Here is a 19,266-nt window from a genome sequence, read left to right as displayed (position 1 = left end):
CTAAACCTCTGCACCTGGCAGGCAATCTCTGTTAGTCAAAGATGTTTACAAGAAGGAGTTGTCCCTTCTTGACCAATAGGTGAGAGAAGGTTCCTAAAAGCCAACCAGGTCTTAGGTCCACCATTGTTCCTGTAAGAGCTGTGGATTTCTAATAATAAAGTGATTTTCATGCCTTCTGAAGATGGAATCTCTGTATCACCTTTGTCTGTCCCCAGTACCCCTTTGGTGGTGCTGTCATCTTTCCTCCAGAGCTACAGGAACCACAAGGCAGCCAAGAGGCAGGAGCAGCAGTTTGCCACAGCACAGGATGGTTTAGTCCTTGCAGATCCACAGGCCCACCCACACCACCAGATCCCTGATTTCCTTGGGGATCAGTCCCTGTCCCAGACTGCAAGGCAAGATGTATCCTATCACCATCTGTGTGGCAGTTGGCTTCTGCTCAGTGGGCAGCTTTCCTTATCTCTTCCACACCCACTCCTCCCTCTGGGCAGACACCTGCTGATAAGAGGCTGTGGAATGTCCCTGCATGGCTGATAAGAGCTACAGCATCCCACTGGGAGATGTGAGCCCAGAGGGAGGAGCCAGGCATTCCTACCTGGATATAATCTGGAGGTTCTGGAACACCAGCACAGCTCCACCCAGAGGGAGGAGCCAGGCATTCCTACCTGGATATAATCTGGAGGTTCTGGAACACCAGCACGGTTTCTCCACTGGATTTCCCAGAGGAGCAGCAGCTGCCTCTTCCCCTGGATCTTCAGAGGCAGACTCCACCCTTCTCCAGGATCCCTGCTCCAGCAGAACCACCCCTGGCACTGCAGGAGGGCTGAGCCACAATTCCAGTGGGACTGCTGCCAGCACCCTGACCCACAGGGTGTCAGGCTGTGCTCTGGCTCGGGCAGTGTTTCAGTTCACTGCATTGTTTATTTTATCCTTATATTTCCTTCCCTAATAAAGAACTGTTATTCCTGCTCCCATATTTTTGCCTGAGAGCCCCTTAATTTCAAATTTATAGCAATTTGGAGGGAGGGGGTGTGGCGGTGTTTGCAGGGGTCCCAGGGCAAGGGAAGAGATGACAATCTTGACTCCAAGTTTCAGAAGGCTGATTTATTATTTTATGATATATATTATACTAAAAGAAAATGATATATTAAAACTATACTAAAAGAATAGAAGAAAAGGATTTCATCAGAAAGCTAGCAAGGAAAGGAATGGAATGATAATAAAATCTTGTGACTGCTCACAGCCTCGACACAGGTGGCTGTCATTGGTCATCAAGTAAAAACAATTCACATGCTGGGTAAACAATTCTCCAAATCACATTCCAAAGCAGCAAAACGTGGAGAAGCTGAAACTTCCCAGCTTCTCAGGAGAAAAGATCCTGATGAAAGGATTTTTCAGAAGATAGATCTGTGACAAGGGGGTTTACATTTTCCATTTCAGGGCAGGCTCCTGCCTTCCTTAGCAGACCCCTGGCTTCCCAAACCAAGGCAGCACCCACAGGGGTTCAGTCCTTCAGGAGTGCCCTGGGGCTCCCTTTGGAAGGTCACAGAGCTCCTGCCCAGCAGGCAGCCCAGGGAGCAGCAGCAGCCAGTGGAGCCCAGGGTCCCTTGGAGCTCTGTCAGCAGCAACTTGAGCTGAGCTATTCTGAGGCACCAGGAGCTGAGTGTCAGTGGTTAATTGACATCCAGCCCCCAGGATTCCCAAGGAGAACACCCAAATCCTGACTAACTGACAGGCACAAGTTTTCCCAGCACCCAGGGCTGCTTTGGGAGCATCCTTACAGCTGGATTCACCTCCCAGGTGTTGGGGGCTGAGAACTCTGCTCTGACAGAAAACAAAACTCATTTGTCTGCAGCTGGCTCTGCTCATGTCACCACATGGCAGAACCAGGGAAGAGGATGAGACTTCTCCAGTTAATAATAGTAATAGAAAACAGAAATTGGGCCAGCTCAGGAGAAACCAGGAGGAAAGAAAAAAAGAAAAAAAAAAAAGGATATGTCTGAGCTACTCCTTCCTGGAGATGGAATAAAGGTCTTTACTCTGTCCTACCAGGTTCTCTTCCCTGCACAGCTATGAGTGCTTCATAACCTAGGAGCTCTATTTGGCTCCCACCACCCTCCCAGCACCACCCCTGTAAAAATCTGTATTTATTACATCTATTCTTAAGCTCTGAATAACCACTGAAAACTCTAAAACATCTCCACTTCAACCTATTATTTACCAGCACAACAATCTAATGCCATTTTCAGCCCACATCTCTCCTGAAAGGCCTTTGCAGTGCCTGCTTCTCCAAAGATGATAAATACTTGTATGCTGGGTCACTGAATCAATCCATCACAGTCTGGGATGTGGAAAGCAGGAACTGTGAAAGAAAAAGTCTGTATTAATTTAATCCTTCCTGTATGAAGGGAAATGGGTCACAGGGCAGCCGTTTGTGCAAGTATCAGAACAGGGGATACAATATCAAATCCAGAGGCAGTGTGTGAGCATCCTGCCTGGAAGGTGCAAACAGCTGAAATATTCCAGCACAACATAGAGAAAAATATTCTGGGTTCAAATACCAGCAGTAAGTTTAAAGGCAAAGCAAGAAAGGCTTCTGCACTTCTCTATGATGCAAATCGTGGGTAATGCTTTAATGAAAAACAAACCACATGGCTTATTTTATCCCCCCTCTCCTCCTTGGTCCTCTTGTCACTCACATTTACTGAGTTCAAATTGCCTGCTGACAGGGACTGCTGGGGGAAGTGGCATATTTTAAACTCACATTTACCCTGCTGCCCTAGAGTGACCCTTGAGCTCAGAGCACACCAGTGAAGGGCACCTGGGCTCCCCCAGCCCCCTGGGCTACCTCAGAGTGACCCTTGAGCTCAGAGCACACCAGTGAAGGGCACCGGGGCTCCCCCAGCCCCCTGGGCTACCTCAGAGTGACCCTTGGGCTCAGAGCACACCAGTGAAGGGCTCCCTGGGCTCCCCCAGCCCCCTGGGCTACCTCAGAGTGACCCTTGGGCTCAGAGCACACCAGTGAAGGGCTCCCTGGGCTCCCCCAGCCCCCTGGGCTACCTCAGAGCGATCCTTGGGCTCAGGGCACACCAGTGAAGGGCTCCCTGGGCTCCCCCAGCCCCCTGGGCTACCTCAGAGCGATCCTTGGGCTCAGGGCACACCAGTGAAGGGCTCCCTGGGCTCCCCCAGCCCCCTGGGCTACCTCAGAGCGATCCTTGGGCTCAGGGCACACCAGTGAAGGGCTCCCTGGGCTTCCTCAGCAACCCCCGGTTCCCCCAAACCCTCATGGCCTTTCCAACCCCACCCCTGGGTCTTCCAGCCTCTGGGGCTCCCCCAGCCCTCGTTTCTCAACCTCCCCTCAGGCCCCACCAGCCCTCCCGGCCTTCCCCAGCCACCTCTGGGCTCCGCCAGCCCCGGCTGATGCCCCCAACACCCCCCGGCTCCCTCAGCCCCGCAGCACCAGACGCGGTTCCTCCAGCCCCGGCAATTCCAGCTCTCAGCCGGCGGCTCCTGCAGGCTCCCTGGGATCCCGCAGCCCCCCGGGCTCCTCCGCGGGCGCAGCCCCGGCGCTCCCTCAGGCGCTCCCTGAGGCGCCGCTCCCGCCCTGCCGCTCGAACGGCCGGAAGTCGCACTGGGGGCGTGGCCTATCACTAATGAAGGCGTGGCCTGCTAGACAAGGGCGTGCCCACACCGTGTGGGCGGTAAGGAGGCGTGTCTTACCACGGGGCGTGGCCAATCAGAGGGCGGAGACGCGGACGGGGCGTGGCCTGGGCCGTGCGCGCTGACGCAGCGGCCGCGCGCGCCGCCGGGGCCGCGCTCGGCCGCCCGATTCCAACATGGCGGCGGGGGGCGGCGGCGGCCGCGGGGCCGGCGGGGGCAGCGCCCCGCGCTGGGGCGGCGGCGGCGGCCGGGCCGCGCCGCACGAGAAGCTGCCGGTGCACGTGAGTGCGGGGGCCGCCCCGGCGGCCGCCATCGCCCCTTCCCCACCTTCCCCGCCCCCGCGAATGGCCGCTCCTCGCCCCCCCGGGACGGCCCCGCCCGCCCCCGCCGTGACCTGCCCTGTCCCGGCCGCGATGCCGCACTCGCCCCCCGAGGCTTGTCGCTCACCCGCCGGTATCGGGGGGTGTCCCGGGGGCTTGTCCTCCTCTCGCTGGGGGCTTCCCCGCCTTCCTCCGCTGCTTCCGTGGGGTCCCCTGGGGCCGCATCCTTTCCCCCCGGTACCGTGTCCTGTTCCCCCGGTACCGTGAGCGCTCCCCGGGCCTGTTCCCCGCTCCCCTGGGCCGTGCCCCTCTTCCCGGCCCTGCTGTTCCTCTCTGGTACCGCGGTCATCCTCCCCAGGGACCTGTTCCCATGCTCTCCGTGCTTTGACACCTCCGAGCTCGGGCAGCCACCGGGCCCTGCCGGCCTCCGGCACCCGGTACCGAGTGCCCTTCCCCGGTGCTGCGGGGCTCCAGGGCTGTTCCCCTGCCTGGGCTCACCGTATTCCCCCACCCCCCCCACAGGTGGAGGATGCCCTTTCCTACCTGGACCAGGTGAAGATTCGCTTTGGCAGCGACCCTGCCACCTACAACGGCTTCCTGGAGATCATGAAGGAGTTCAAGAGCCAGAGGTAAAGCCAAGGTCCTGCAGCCCAGGGTGCTCCAGGGAGCTCCTCAGCTTTTCACAGAACCCCAGAATAGCCTGAGTGGGAAGGGACCCTCAGGGATGATCAGCCCAGCCCCTGTCCCTGCACAGCCACCCCAACACCCCCACCCTGAGCAGCCCTGAGAGCTCCTGGAGCTCTGGCAGCCTTGGGACCATTCCCTGGGGAGCCTGGGCAGTGCCCAGCACCCTCAGGGGGAAGAACCTTGCCGTGAGCTCCATGCCAAGCCCTGGCACAGCTCCAGCCCTTCCCTCAGGTCTCAGCCTTTGTAGGGTCTCTCTACCTGTGCAGAGCCCCCCAGCCTTCACCCCATCATTCTCCCTCTGCACACTCCCTGCCCTGGCCCCCAGTGCTGCAGTCCTGTGAAGCTGGAGTACATCTGCCCATCCCATAATTTTCCAGAGGTGAAATCCACAGGAGAAAGCAAATCTGTTTTTACTTTCCACTCTGAAACACAGATCTGGGGAATAAGTGAAGCAGCCTGAGCAGAACCTGTGACCTGCCAGCCCTGGAGGTGCTGGCTGTCTGTCCTGCCCCTTTGCCAACCTGCACACTCATCTCTCCCCTCCATAGATAACATTCCCAGGGTGAAGCTGCAGTGGTCATTCCCTCTAATTGGGCTAATTATTTTTTAAACAATTGCATCCTTAAGTTACCAGATACTTCACATTTCTCTTGGCATTTTCTGGACTTATGTTTCTGATTTGGATAAACGTAACAAACCTCTCTCAATTTTAGCATTGACACACCCGGAGTCATCCGACGTGTTTCTCAACTTTTCCATGAGCATCCTGACCTCATTGTAGGATTCAATGCATTTCTCCCTCTGGGCTACAGGATAGAAATTCCAAAGAATGGGAAATTAAGTATACAGTCACCTTTGAATAGTCAGGTAGGTCCCAGAGCTCTTATTCTCTAAATAAACTGTTCCATGTGTCACTGGACATGTCTGCACAGTTGAGTCTGTGGAGATTTATGTGTAGTGCACGTTGCTGATGGTTTTCAAACCTGTGATAATGGGTGTAATATAAATTTAAATGTTTATTCAAAGAATGATAGAGTGCTTTGGGTTGGAGGGGGCCTTAAAGATCACCTAGTTCCAACCCCTGATTTATTTTCAAACCAGGTAGTTTGACTTACACAGGAATGATGATTCTGCATGGAAACACCACTGCAGCACTAAATATTTCAGTTGTATTTTGGAACTGAAATAGTGATTTTCTTGACTTTGTTAAATTGGATCCCAATATGGGTTGTGGGTAGTGGCAAATTTCAAGGGGTGATCCTGGAAGAACTGTACTTCAGTCTTCCACTGAGAAACCAGAAAACAGGCAAAAGAACTGTGGAATCATTGAATTGTTTACATTGGGAAAGGTCTTTAAGATCATGGAATCCCCGTGAGGTGCTGTTGGTGTGAAACACACTTGCTGGGATACAGTTGGGTGTTGCCCCTGCTTGTTTTTTGTTTTTATTGTGTGGTTGTGGAGCTGAAATAGAGCCATAAACTGAATTCTGCTGATAAACTTGTGGTTTAACTCCAGTTAGCAGCAGGAACTACCTTTTAAATCTCAGCTCCTTCAGATCTCTGTGTTATTTAGGAATTAACACCTGTAAGGGCCTTATGTTTAAATATACCCCTTAAAACTGGCAGCTCCTCTGCAATAACCAGTGGCAGCAGAACCTGCACTGGTGTTTGGTGCAGCCTCTCAAGTCAGGCCAATAAGGCTGTGACAGCCACAAATCAGGTGGTTCCTACACCAGGGAGAACTTCAGGCATTATTTTAACTGGTGGAGTTAATAAACCAGGTAGGGAAATTGATTGGTGACTGAAATACTTTTTCTTCCTTCTTCACATGACAATATTTTTTAGCTGGAGACCTTTCCAGCACTGCTGCTGGGTTGTTGTTGAGCTGGTCCCTGATCTTTTTCCAACCCATCTCGTGTGTCCTGTGCCCCCAGGTGCCCCCAGAGCCCGTTCCCAGTGCACTCCCTGGCAGTGGGCTGGTCTTGCACTACTCCCAGGAGAACTCCCACAACCACAGCGACTGCTCCGAGGAGTTCCGGCAGCAGCTTCCTTACAAAGAAGATAAATCCCAAATTCCCTTGGAATCTGATTCTGTGGAGTTCAATAATGCCATCAGTTACGTGAATAAGATCAAAACACGTTTCCTTGACCATCCAGAGATTTACAGATCCTTTCTAGAAATTCTTCACACTTACCAGGTAAAGAGTCTCCTGTGGAAGAGGAGGTGGGTTGGCACCAGAGCTGTTGGAGTTGTGCTTGTCAAATTTAATCTCTGCCTGTTGAACAGCCTTAGAGTTCCCAAGCACTTGTCTTATAGATATTCACAGGAAATGACATGAAAACTGTGGAACTTTGTGGGGTGTCAAGAGGTTGTAGCCAGACCTGTCTTTACTCACCTTCAGCTGATTTTGTGATCCTGTGTGGGAAGAGGCCCTGGAAGAACCTGGGGCTGCTTCAGAGTCCTTTCAAATTCTGTGGCATTCATGTTTTTGGCTCAGGGTGAGTTTTCTGGCAGAGTGAGGGATCTTTTGTCTCTCTTGAACATCTGTGTGTATCTTTTCAGAAGGAGCAGCTGAACACCAAGGGCCGACCCTTCCGGGGCATGTCAGAGGAGGAAGTGTTCACTGAAGTGGCCAATCTGTTCCGAGGACAGGAGGATCTGCTCTCAGAGTTTGGACAGTTCCTCCCAGAGGCAAAAAGGTCTTTGGTATGTGCTGAGAGCAGGGCAGGATATTGAATGCTCTTTCTGCATGTAGAATATGCAAAACATGGAAAATCATACAGCCAGTAATGAACATTGCTCCTCTTCATTGTTTGGATTTTCTCACAATGGGTGACTTAACCACATGCTCTGTGTCCTGTTAGGAGTCTTTATTTGGTAGGAGAATGTTGAAATCAGTATTTATTTACTTCAGTTCACAGGAAATGGACCATGTGAAGTGAACAGTGTCCAGAAAACTGAGCATGAGAAGAATCTGGAGCACAGCAAGAAGCGATCCAGGCCGCTGCTGCTGCGTCCTGTCTCTGGCCCAGCAAAGGTATCTTTCAGCAAGTAAAAACTCATGAAAACCTCATATTACTTGTGCTTAGTAATTGCTGAGATAAAGGTGTAATGAGTAGTGTCTCTGATGTGTGTAGGTGTATGAGACACAAAATCTTGAGTTATTTTAATTGCTGTAGGAAAAGGGAATTTTTAATGCATGCTGAAATGTGTGTGGTAACAAGGTTGATACTAAATATCACAAGCTTCTGTGCCAAGTATTGGCCCTGGAAGGGGACAATTTATTGCTTCTATGCAGAATCTCAAGTGATTCTCTTTTTTTGTTGTTTCTTCTTAGCTGGGAGACATTTGACAGAGATTGCTATGAGGACATGACACAGCAATGCCAGATCACTGCTGGGATAATACAGGGTCTCAGCCTTTGCAGGGAGCTGTTCTGTGTCACCAGAGTGGAATTTGATGGCATTTGAGTCACAACATTTTAAAATATAACTGCTTGTTCTTTTAACAGAAGAAAATGAAGCTGCGAGGTACCAAAGATCTCTCAGTCGCAACAGTGGGGAAATATGGGACACTGCAAGAGTTTTCCTTCTTTGACAAGGTCAGCATTTGTCCTCTTCTCACATTCTCTGAACTTATCTTCAGCCTTTTACGTGGTTGTCAATTGATTGGTTTTCTCTTCAATTTATGTGTCAGCACTTAAGACATTCCCTGACTTTTCAGGTATAGAAAGACCGACCAAAATTAAAATAAGTGGGTTTGGAAGACAAATAGACTGATAATGAATCATTTTCTCAATACAAGTGGCATTCAGGTGCTGTGATCATCTCTCCAAACTGCTGCAGGTGCGCAGGGTGCTCAAGAGTCAGGAGGTCTATGAAAATTTTCTCCGTTGCATTGCTCTCTTCAACCAGGAGTTGGTCTCTGGCTCTGAGTTGCTCCAGCTTGTTACACCCTTTTTAGGGTAAGTTACTAACTTACCTCTCTGCCCTGTGGTACTTTGTAGGTCCTACTCTTGTTATTTTTTGGGCACATTGTGAACTTTTTAACAGAAGTTTTGGATTTAATTTAGAAGTATCTGGGTAGCAGGCAAGAAAAAAAGTTTAATCCAAAATGAGGAGTAAAAAAATGTGAACCTTTAAATTTATCTATACAGTTCTTAATGAGTATTGTGAGGAAGATCTTTTCCTCTATCTGTTCACACTCCCCATTTAATATCTCAAAGTGTAATAAAGGTATAAACATGAAACCTGAGAACAGGGCTGTGAGAAGGATAAACAGCTCCAGCTCTGCTGTGAGCCTCCTGGGCTGTTTGGCTTGCAGTAGAAGAGGGAGAGTCAAATGGCAAGGATCAGTTTCTCTTCAGGCACTTAAGGGGAGTGTTGGTGTGCTGAAGGGAAATAATTTTCCTACCTTAAGTAAAAAAAAACAAACCCTAGAGCAATTCAGAGGGAATGATAACAGGGGTGAGATGTTGGTGAAAGATTTCTCCCTGCACTGCTGAGTTTGTTTGATATTTCTGCCTCCCTTTTATGACACGCATTAACCACCCTAAAACTGTCACACTGAAATAACAAAATACTTGTGTTTTTGAAGGAAATTCCCAGAACTCTTTGCACAGTTCAAGTCCTTCCTTGGGGTGAAAGAGCTTTCCTTTGCTTCTCCTCTGAGCGACCGCTCCGGGGACGGAATGAGCCGGGAAATCGATTACGCCTCCTGCAAACGCATCGGATCCAGTTACAGGGCTCTCCCAAAAACCTACCAGCAGCCAAAGTGCAGTGGGAGAACAGCCATTTGCAAGGAGGTACTCTGGGATCAGGCTGTTCAATCCCTGAACACACATAGAAATCAGAGTGGGGCGGTTCGTGCCACAGCTGCTGCATGTGGAGTCCCCTTTTCGGTGCTAATTCAATTTATTCAGCCAATTTATTGAAATAATACCCACATTTCACTAATTTTATCTAAACCTGTCTCAGATCACATCTCTAATACCTTTTGAGTCTGTGTGCAGACAGAAATATATTCCTATAGACAGAAAAGAATATTAAATATCCTGGAATTAATTTTCTAGCAGTGGGCCAGTATGGACTTTGGGAACAATTTTTCTCTGGAAGAGTCCTGTGAGGCAGTGGCTGAGGCACCATTCCCACTGTAGTGGGGAGCTCTGTCTGCTTTATTTACAGCTACAGAGTGATCTCTGTTTGTGAGGTGATAGTGAAGGTGGTGAGTTTTCTGAACAGGGCCCTGCAGTTCCACACAGACCTCAAATCTGGGAATTAGGCCTGGAATCTCCTACAGAACCTCAGGGAAGAACTATGCAAAAAGACAAGAGAGAAAACCCCATGAGACCAGCTCTGGGCTCACAAGGCTCAATGTCATGCCTCTGCACTGTTGCAGGTGTTAAATGATACCTGGGTTTCGTTTCCATCCTGGTCTGAAGACTCCACTTTTGTCAGCTCCAAGAAGACTCCATATGAGGAGCAGCTGCACCGCTGCGAGGACGAGCGCTTTGAGGTACCTCTGCTGCTGAGCTCCCTCTTTGCTCCCTCAAAGCAAAACCTCTGGATTTTGCCGAATTAATTAGTGGCCAGTTCCTGAAAGTTCTGTTGGTGTTTGTTGGCTTGAGCTGGAGTTTGGTGTGCTGTGCTTGAGGTCTAATAATTCTTCCTAGGCTTGAAAGTTCTCTTGGCGTTTGTTGGTTTGACCTGGAGTTTGGTGTGCTGTGCTTGGAGTCTAATAGTTCTTCCTAGGCATGAATCCAGTTCTAAATTGCATGTGACCTTTGGGAGAGCTGGCAGAGGTTTGTTTTCCAGTAAAAACCTTCTGCTGCATCCTGGCTCCACCCTGTGGGGCTGGAACACCTTCCACAAACCTGGGCTGCTGCTGCGGCTGCTCTGCCTGTTCTGACATTGATTTCTGGGAACTCTCAACAGCTGGATGTTGTCCTGGAGACCAATTTAGCCACAATCCGTGTGCTGGAGAGTGTGCAGAAGAAACTGTCCCGCCTGAGCCAGGAGGACCAGGAGAAGTTTCGCCTGGATGATTGTCTGGGGGGAACCTCAGAAGTGATCCAGCGCCGGGCCATCTACCGCATCTACGGTGACAAAGCCCCAGAGATCATCGAGAGTCTGAAGAAAAATCCAGTTACTGCTGTCCCTGTGGTTCTGAAGAGGTAACTCCCATTGTGCTGTGTTCTTTAAGAAGATGAAAAAGGACTTTTAAAGCTTTTTTAAACAATAAAATATGAGGACATAGCCTCAGGCTGTGCTGCTGGAAGTTCTGGTTGGACATCAGGGGGAATTTCTTCACAGAAAGGGTTTTTAAACGTTGGAAGGGGGTTCCTGGGAGGTGGTGGAGTCCCATCCCTAGAGGTGTTCAGAAACCAACTGGACATGGCACTTGGTGCTCTGGTCTGGTTGACAAAGCACTGACTGGTCAAAGGTTGGACTTGATGATCTCAGAGGTCTTTTCCAACCTAAATGGTTTTGTGATTCTGTCGGTGTTGTTGTTTCAGTTCATCATCACTGCTGGTGCTTTCTCAAATTTATTTATTGCTTCCAGGAATCAATTCGGGTTTTCCGCTGAAAACTTCTTGCTGCACCAAATTGACTACATTAAAATGTTTTGGGTGTGTTTCTGTCCCTGTCTGTCTAAACTGATGTAAACTGTTCATTTATGCAGGTTGAAAGCAAAAGAGGAAGAATGGAGGGAGGCCCAGCAGGGCTTCAACAAGATTTGGAGGGAGCAGTATGAGAAGGCCTATTTGAAATCCCTGGACCACCAGGCTGTCAACTTCAAGCAGAATGACACCAAAGCTCTGCGCTCCAAGAGCTTGCTGAATGAAATTGAGAGTGTTTATGACGAGGTGGGTGTGACAGGGAATGAGCCCTCCTCCTTTCCCTGCCCTCCTGGTGTGACCCAGATGTGTCCATAGCACCTGGGACCTGTGGAAGTGGTTGGAAATTGGGTCAAAACCAAGCACAGTGTTGTATTGGCTTATTCCTCCTGGCAGGAATGGCTCTTGAGCCATTGAGCCATGGATTGGAGGGATCTTTATCTGTTTGTCTCTTGATTACAGCATCAGGAGCAGCATTCAGAGGGGAGGAGTTCATCCACAAATGAGCCTCATCTTATCTTCATCTATGAAGACAAGCAGATCTTGGAAGATGCAGCATCTCTTATCAGCTATTACGTGAAAAGGCAGCCCACCATCCAAAAGGAGGATCAGGCAACCATCAGGCAGATTGTGCATCACTTCATACCTGAGCTGTTCTTCTCTCAGCCACCTGAACACAACATTTCTGAGGAATCAACAGATGAGGACAGAGAAAACCACCAGGGGCAGAACCTGGATACTCCTGAGCTGCGGAAAAAACACGTGCCTGGGCCTCCAAGCAGTCCTTTGGAGACCAAAGCAACCTTCTGTGATGTGACAGCTGCTGAGCCCCACAACACCCTGGATGATGTTTACAGCCTCTTCTTTGTCAATAATAATTGGTATTTCTTCCTACGCCTTCACCAGACTCTGTGCTCCAGGCTCCTCAAGATTTATCGCCAGGCCCAGAAGCAGCTTCTGGAATATCGGACTGAGAAGGAGAGAGAGAAGCTCCTCTGTGAAGGGAGGAAAGAGAAAACCAATGATCCAGCCATGGAGCTAAGACTGAAACAACCAAGTAAGAATAATGCAGGGCTTAGTTCATTCATAATGCTCTGGTGCCAGTGTTCCATTGTGTGTGGCTGAGTCACCGGGGCCAGCAGGCAGCTCTGTGAGGGGTGTGGAGGTGCAATCCTCTGCTGTGTTGGTGGGTTGTGGACACAGCTCCTTCAGCAGGGCAGTCAGGGTGTCACAGGCTCCTTCACAGAGACTTCCTGCCAGCCCACTGTGCTCAGGTGTTCTCAGGCACCTCACTGTAGGAATCCGTTACGTTGATTTACAATGTAAACAGCCCCACAAAGAAATAGAAAATTGCCCAGGGCAGTCCTGGAAGTGCATGGGGAAAACTGTCCCAGCCTGTCAGGGCAGCTGGCAGGGAGCTGCCTGTCTGTAATGTCACTCTGCACTGGGTTTTGGGGTTCTTGAGCAGTGCTGCTGTGGTGGTGTTTGCAGGGCTCCCAGCATGAGGAAAGAGATGAGAATCTTGACTCCATGTTTCAGAAGGCTGACTTATTATTTTATGATATATATTATATTAAAACTATACCAAAAGAATAGAAGAAAGGATTTCATCAGAAGGCTAGCAAGGAATAGAAAGGAATGGAATGATAATAAAATCTTGTGACTGACCAGAGAGTCCGAGACAGCTGGACTGTGACTGGCCATTAATTAAAAACAACCACATGAGACCAATCAAAGATGCACCTGTTGCATTCCACAGCAGCAGATAATCATTGTTTACATTTTGTTTCTGAGGCCTCTCAGCTTCTCAGGAGAAAAGATCCTAGCAAAAGGATTTTTCATAAAACATGTCTGTGACATGCTGCCTCTTGCACCGCTTGGCTTCACTCTGCCTGTTCTGTGTATGAAATGAACTGACTTTCCCCATGCCAGGTGAGGTGGAGCTGGAGGAGTACTACCCAGCCTTCCTGGACATGGTGAGGAGCCTGCTGGACGGGAACATCGACCCCACGCAGTACGAGGACACGCTGAGGGAGATGTTCACCATCCACGCCTACATCGGCTTCACCATGGACAAGCTGGTGCAGAACATCGTGCGCCAGGTGAGCCTGGGCTGGGCTGGGCTGGGCTGGCCTGGGCTGGGCTGGGCTGGGCTGGGCTGGGCTGGGCTGGGCTGGCCTGGGCTGCTCATCTCCCCTCACACACTGCCAGGCTTCACCCAGTGTCCTGCAGAGCAATGGGCACTGAGCTCAGAGCAAATCCAGAGAAAAGTTCAATCTGACAGGGAAATGCCCCAGCAGAAATTTAGGGAGAGAATTCAGCCTCCATACAAAAACTGTCTTAGGGGATTTATTCTTTCTGGTTTTTCCAAATGTTTTTTTTGAGTTCCAGTCTTTTCAAAATTCTGCCATGCTCAAAATACATCTGTCGTTCTGATTTTTTAAGATTTTCTAAGTTTTCTGATGTTTATATTCTTGTAACAAACTTTCTCACACACTTTCTGTAAATAACTTATTGTTTTGCATTCTTTTATAGAATAAGAAAAATTTGATAGACTATTAGTTTGTCCAGTGTCATTGGAGAGGGGGCACTTTCACCCTCAAATCCACTGTCAATTTTGGCAAACTATAAATGTTAAAATCAGAAAATAAACTTCCCTTTTCTTCACCTTGAGAGCAGCAGTGTGTGTGCTCGTGTTGTTTCGTGTCCTATAGTGACATACATCTAAGGCAACACAAAAAATGTCAGGTCCTTCTTACTCAAATCTTTCTTCCAGCTGTAGCTTTCTAGTTAAGGCACATCAGCCCCTCACTCTCCTCTCTTCCTTTTATTGCAAAGTCATGAAAAAGAGAGTGAAATCTGGGAAGTCTCTGGAGTTTGTTGCTTCAGCTGAGTGTGATGCTATGCTGAGTTTTACACTCCTTTCATGACACACTGGAGTAAACTCTTGGCCCAGGCTTGCTGACTGAATTCCCCCTTTTTTAATGGAAGCTTCACCATCTAGTGAGCGATGACATCTGCTTGAAGGTGGTTGAGCTCTACCTGAACGAGAGGAAGCGAGGAGCTGCTGGGGGCAATTTGTCATCCCGCTGTGTCCGGGCAGCAAAGGAGACCAGCTACCAGTGGAAGGCTGAACGGTGCATGGCAGATGAGAACTGCTTCAAGGTGAGACCTTGCTGCCAGGGAGCTTCACAAAATCACTGAAAAACTTCAGGAAATCTCCCAGGTGGTACTTCACCTGGGAGAAGTTGGGTTTGGAAGCTCCAAAGTGAGAGACTGAGCAATATGGAGAGAAGGTATCAAAATCAGAGCACAGGCTCACTGAGAAGCCCTGCTGCTTCTCTCCTAGCTTCTATTTGTTGTCCAAGTGACTTGTGAATATGCAGTATTTTTTTCTGAACCCCTGTGGCAAATATTTTCTGCACTTTATCACAGGTCATGTTTCTCCAGAGGAAAGGACAGGTCATCATGACCATTGAGCTGCTGGATACAGAAGAAACCCAGACAGAAGATCCTGTGGAGGTCCAGGTAACACCACAGTGACCATGGAGTCTGTGTAGCACAGAGCAGATGTCTAAGAATGCTTTCCCTGCTTTCTTGTTCCAAACTGTGAGGCTTTGCCAGGAGGACAAGTTTGCCTGGAGGGTGGGGAGATGACTTGTGGGGCTGTGGCCAGTGGCAGGAATGGTGCATTAGCAAAAGAGTATCAACATAAGAGTATCAGCCTCAGAATAATCAACTTGGAAATAAAGAGGTTCTTTGCAGTGATGTTTGTCCTGATGAAGTGAAATCTCACTGGAACTGGTCTCCCTTGTATAGCACCTGGCAAACTACATGGAGCAGTACGTTGGGGTGGAAGGAGCTCCCAACAACCAGAACGATGGCTTCCTCCTGAAACCGGTCTTTCTGCAAAGGTGAGCTGCTCCCTGCCCTGAGCCACACCTGCAGCAGCTGCTGCTGCCTCCTCCCTGCCCCTGTGCCAGGGGCTTTGGGTGATGTGCCAGCCCTGAGGGAATGCACTCACCTTTGAGGGGCTGCTCCAGGCCACTGAGCTGCATGGGAATGCTGAAGGAGAAATTTGTGATCACTGTACTGAGGAACTGTGTTTGGAATGGAGCAGGATGGACTCTGGATGGGATTCTGGGTCTATTTTGTTCCCATTTCACTAAATATTTGTCAGAGGATACAGAGGAAGATCCCGGAGAGAACCTGAAAAACAAAACGTGCAAATACAAGTCCCATACTTGTGCTGTGAGCCCTGTCAGCTGAGGAGAGCACTTCACCAGGTGTGACACATGCTTTGTCATCCTTGTTTTGCTCCAGGAACCTGAAGAAGTTTCGCAAGTGGCAGTGCAAGCAGGTGAGGGCCCTGCGCAGCGAGGTCAAGAGCTCCTGGAAGCGGCTGATCGGGGTGGAGAGCGCCTGCAACGTCGACTGCCGCTTCAAGCTCAACACCCACAAGATGATGTTCATCATGAACTCTGAGGATTACATGTACAGGAGGGGAGCTCTCTGCAGAGCCAAGCAGGTACATCCCCCTTTTGCTGTCTCTGCAACCCAGGTGGTAGCAGAGGTTGGGGGTGGGAGCCAAAATGCAGGTACCAATAATTCCCATTCCACAGTACCAATTGCAGGAATTGTGGCTGAATTCCTGCAAGCTGCACCCAAAAGTTACTGCTCTGTGTTGGGTGTAACACAGAGGAGAGCTGGTAAATGCTCTGTACTTTGGATTAGCTTAGCAGCCTTTTCTTTGCATGCAAATTTTAAGTGTGAGTGGCAACCATTAGGAAATAGGGGTGGATAAACGGTCTGCGGTTTCCTGTTTCCGTTTGTGTTGTTCACCTCAGCTAGAGCTGAGGGCTTTGGCTTCTCCCCCAGGAACCTCTCAGTGATCTTTACTGCCCTGCTCCCAGGTCCAGCCCGTGGTGCTGCTGAAGCACCACCAGCAGTTCGAGGAGTGGCACAACCGGTGGCTGGAGGAGAACGTGTCCATGGAGGCCGTGGATGTGGTCCAAGACTGGCTGATGGGGGATGAGGATGAGGAGATGGTGCCCTGCAAAACCACCTGTGAGACAGTCAATGTCCATGGGGTGCCAGTGAACAGATACAGAGTCCAGTACAGCCGCCGTCCTGCTTCACCCTGAGCACCCAGACAAGGCAGAGCTCTGCTGGTGAAGCACATTTACTCTGACAATAGTGGTGGGAATGCAATGTATGTGTTAATGATATTTATCCAAACAGCATTTTACTTTGGATTATCATGTATTTTCCATATGGCATAGACTTGTCTCCTTGCAGTGTAATCCTCCAGCCATCATGAAGAGACTTTGAAAAGTTTTATGGGAAGGGGGCTTGGCATTGCCACACACTTTTTAGTAGTTTCCTGGCTTTAGGCCACTGCTGACCAGCTCAGTGAGGGGGTGAACTACCACTAGTGGCTTTGTTGGAGAGGTGGAGCTGGGCTGGTGTTTGAGCAGATGCTGGCAGCTGCTTCCACTTCCAAGGCTTTGATATTCCCTATCTTCCTGACTTTGTGCTGTCTTGGAGCCTGCAGAACTCTTTACTATACCCTGGGAGTGCCAGCAGGGCTGAGAGCCCCTGGCACGGGGGGACTTCGTTATCCCTGTGACCCAGCAAGGCAACAAATGACTCTTGTTCCTGGTGCTCTGGTGAGAAAAATGCCAAAACTGACACGAGGATGGCCAGCAGTCAAGGCTCTGACTCTCCCTCATCAACCAAGTGTTCAGGAGCATGAACTGAGGGGAAGAACCCTGAGCTGAGCTACTGGGATGGGAGCGATGCCCCAGAGATCCTCCTGCTGCTGGCATTGCTTTGGGAGCTGAGGAGCTGCTGCAGACTCTGCCTTCCAGGATATCCATGGGGAGGAACGTCCATTGCGAGCTCTGGCCTGGTTTTTGGGTTTGTGTTTTGCATGTTGGTGGGCAGCTCCGGAGCGGGGCGTTTCCCCGTGCGAGCCCTGCCCCCGGCGCTCGGGGCTGCACCACATCGGTGACATCGGCAGATGGAGCTCCCGGAGCACGGCTGCAGCTCAGCCCCGGCCCACGGACTCTCCTGTTTCTGCTGGCTCAGCACAGGCGCTGGGTTTGCAGGGACACTCGGAAATCTGCGAGGAGCAGAGGGAGATCCAGCCACAACCATCCTAGACGAGCATCCATACTGCTATTGAAGCTTTTTTCGCCATGAAGCCTAACACAACCTGCCCTGATCCCTGCAGAACACTGCATCTGACTGAATCTAGTGAGAAATCAAGGAAAATCACTCGTGTCTGTCCTGCAGCCCCACTGTGACTTCACTCCTGTTTTTCAGGGGCCAAGGGCAAGCACGATGTCCGTGGAGTGTTACAAAATTAACATTTTTGAGGCATACCCAGCCTCCTTTCAGCTTTGCTTCCAACTTTTCCCTGGCTTTTGGGGCAATAACCCCCCCACCCCTGAAACTTTCTGTGGCTTTGATTTTTAGGTTATGATTTCTGCCAGACCTAAGGAGCAGCCTGTAGGATTTGTCCTGGGTTATTTCCACTGTACGACATTTGGTTTCGCAATTGTCTCACTTGACAGTAGAAAAATTGGCCTTTGGGGTATGTTTAATAGAAAACTGTCCCAAGTCTTTGTCTTTTTTGCAAAATAATCTGTGGGAGGGAAGGAGGGAGGCCACTCTCTGGCATTCGTGGCCACTTGCACAACCACTGCCAGCAGAGACTTTTCAAGGGCCTGTGTTCTCCTGGGCTGGGTTTCTGCTAAACTTTGGTTCCTGAAATGATCTGAAGGTTCTTCCCCTGCCCTCCTTGCAGTGATAAGAGACCACGAGGCTCTTCAGGGGCTGGGGGAAGCAGGGGGACAAGCCCAGTGCCAAGCACAGTGTTCCCCTTTCCCTTCCAGCCAGCTCACCAAAACACACCTCAGTCCTGCTCACCTCTCTGCTGTCTCCCAGTGGAGATGACAATTGTGCCAAATTTTATGGTTTTATGATACAGAAAACTGTTTACTAGAAAATAGGTGGCAACTTGTGGCTTAAAATGCATTTGACTCCAGGTGTCCCAATGTGGGCAACACACCTGGGCACCGTCCTGTTCCATCACCCATTCTAAGTGTACTTCAGGTATTTTTAAGCATCCTTATTTTGTAAACCTTAATTTATAATCTGAACTGATTAAGCAAGACTTTTGCCCTTTACAGTGCTATTGTCTCAGAGCTGAGAGTAGCAAGGGATGTGAAGGGAATATCAGGCAGGTTTGAGAGGGGCTTGTTCATGTCTGAGGGTTTCAGCTGTGTATCTGCACGACCTTGAGTCAAGAGTTTGTTCTTCCATTTGTTTGAAGGATCTTTGCTTTTGGGCTTGTAATTGCTTTGCCAGCTCCTTGAATGTAGTTTTTTTTATATTTATTTGCACATTCAAGTAAAATAAAATATTGATTTTAAAAGTCTGCAGCTCTCACTGTTTTACATTTCTTTCTGACTAATTTAAACTTTGTGACAACCCCCAGAATTGATTGTTTTCTACCTAAAACTGGATTTTAAATAGGAGAAAAATGCAATGGAAAGGTTGAAGTTCCTGGACAGGCTGATGCAGCTGTGTGTCAGCAAGTGCTGTGTGAGGGTGTGAGCAGTGCACTGCTGATGGAAAAGGGAAATACATTTCCTGCAAGCAGAGATCCCACGCAGGAGCTGGGGCTGCACTCGGGTGGGAGCTGCCAAAACCCTTCCTGCAGCAGGGAGCCCAGGGGGGGCAGAGTTGCTCCATCAGAGAGGTCTCAAAGCAAACAGTGGAAGGGCTGGAGCTGGGCCAGGGCTTGGCATGGAGCTCAGGGCAAGGTTCTTCCCCCTGAGGGTGCTGGGCACTGCCCAGGCTCCCCAGGGAATGGTCCCGGCCCCAAGGCTGCCACAGAATCACAGAATGCCAGAGTCACTGGGTTGGAAGAGACCTCCAAGGTCATCGAGTCCAACCCAGCCCCAGCACCCCAA

At 49.9% G+C, this 19,266-nt stretch overlaps 1 protein-coding gene and 1 long non-coding RNA gene across 2 annotated transcripts; one reads left to right on the top strand and one right to left on the bottom strand.

Moving 5' to 3' along the window:
- Positions 1–2,199: 2,199 nt before the first annotated feature.
- LOC132339691 (uncharacterized) lies at positions 2,200–3,626 on the bottom strand. The gene is made up of 2 exons (XR_009489712.1): positions 3,461–3,626; positions 2,200–2,362 (listed from the first exon to the last, which is right to left on the bottom strand). It is a non-coding gene; the product is annotated as an uncharacterized LOC132339691 (long non-coding RNA).
- A 210-nt stretch (positions 3,627–3,836) lies between these two features.
- SIN3B (SIN3 transcription regulator family member B) lies at positions 3,837–18,728 on the top strand. The gene is made up of 19 exons (XM_059869679.1): positions 3,837–3,941; positions 4,503–4,609; positions 5,381–5,534; positions 6,602–6,865; positions 7,231–7,374; positions 7,583–7,705; positions 8,180–8,269; positions 8,514–8,632; positions 9,265–9,472; positions 10,066–10,182; positions 10,602–10,840; positions 11,350–11,533; positions 11,747–12,341; positions 13,217–13,386; positions 14,276–14,449; positions 14,720–14,812; positions 15,104–15,198; positions 15,608–15,812; positions 16,198–18,728. Exons 1-19 carry the CDS (start codon positions 3,837–3,839, stop codon positions 16,426–16,428), a joined length of 3,417 nt encoding a protein of 1,138 aa, XP_059725662.1. The 3' UTR covers positions 16,429–18,728.
- The last annotated feature ends 538 nt before the right edge of the window (positions 18,729–19,266 follow it).

Source organism: Haemorhous mexicanus, chromosome 29, assembly GCF_027477595.1.
Source record: "Haemorhous mexicanus isolate bHaeMex1 chromosome 29, bHaeMex1.pri, whole genome shotgun sequence".
Lineage (NCBI taxonomy): Eukaryota > Metazoa > Chordata > Aves > Passeriformes > Fringillidae > Haemorhous > Haemorhous mexicanus.
This window is presented reverse-complemented; position numbering and strand designations above follow the sequence as displayed.

Bases quoted from the DNA above. Each gene is read 5' to 3' on its own strand.
- SIN3B (XM_059869679.1), top strand. From the start codon at position 3,837: ATGGCGGCGGGGGGCGGCGGCGGCCGCGGGGCCGGCGGGGGCAGCGCC. The intron at 10,183-10,601 runs GTACCTCTGCTG...AACTCTCAACAG, and splicing joins GCGAGGACGAGCGCTTTGAG to CTGGATGTTGTCCTGGAGAC. The intron at 15,813-16,197 runs GTACATCCCCCT...CCCTGCTCCCAG, and splicing joins CTCTCTGCAGAGCCAAGCAG to GTCCAGCCCGTGGTGCTGCT.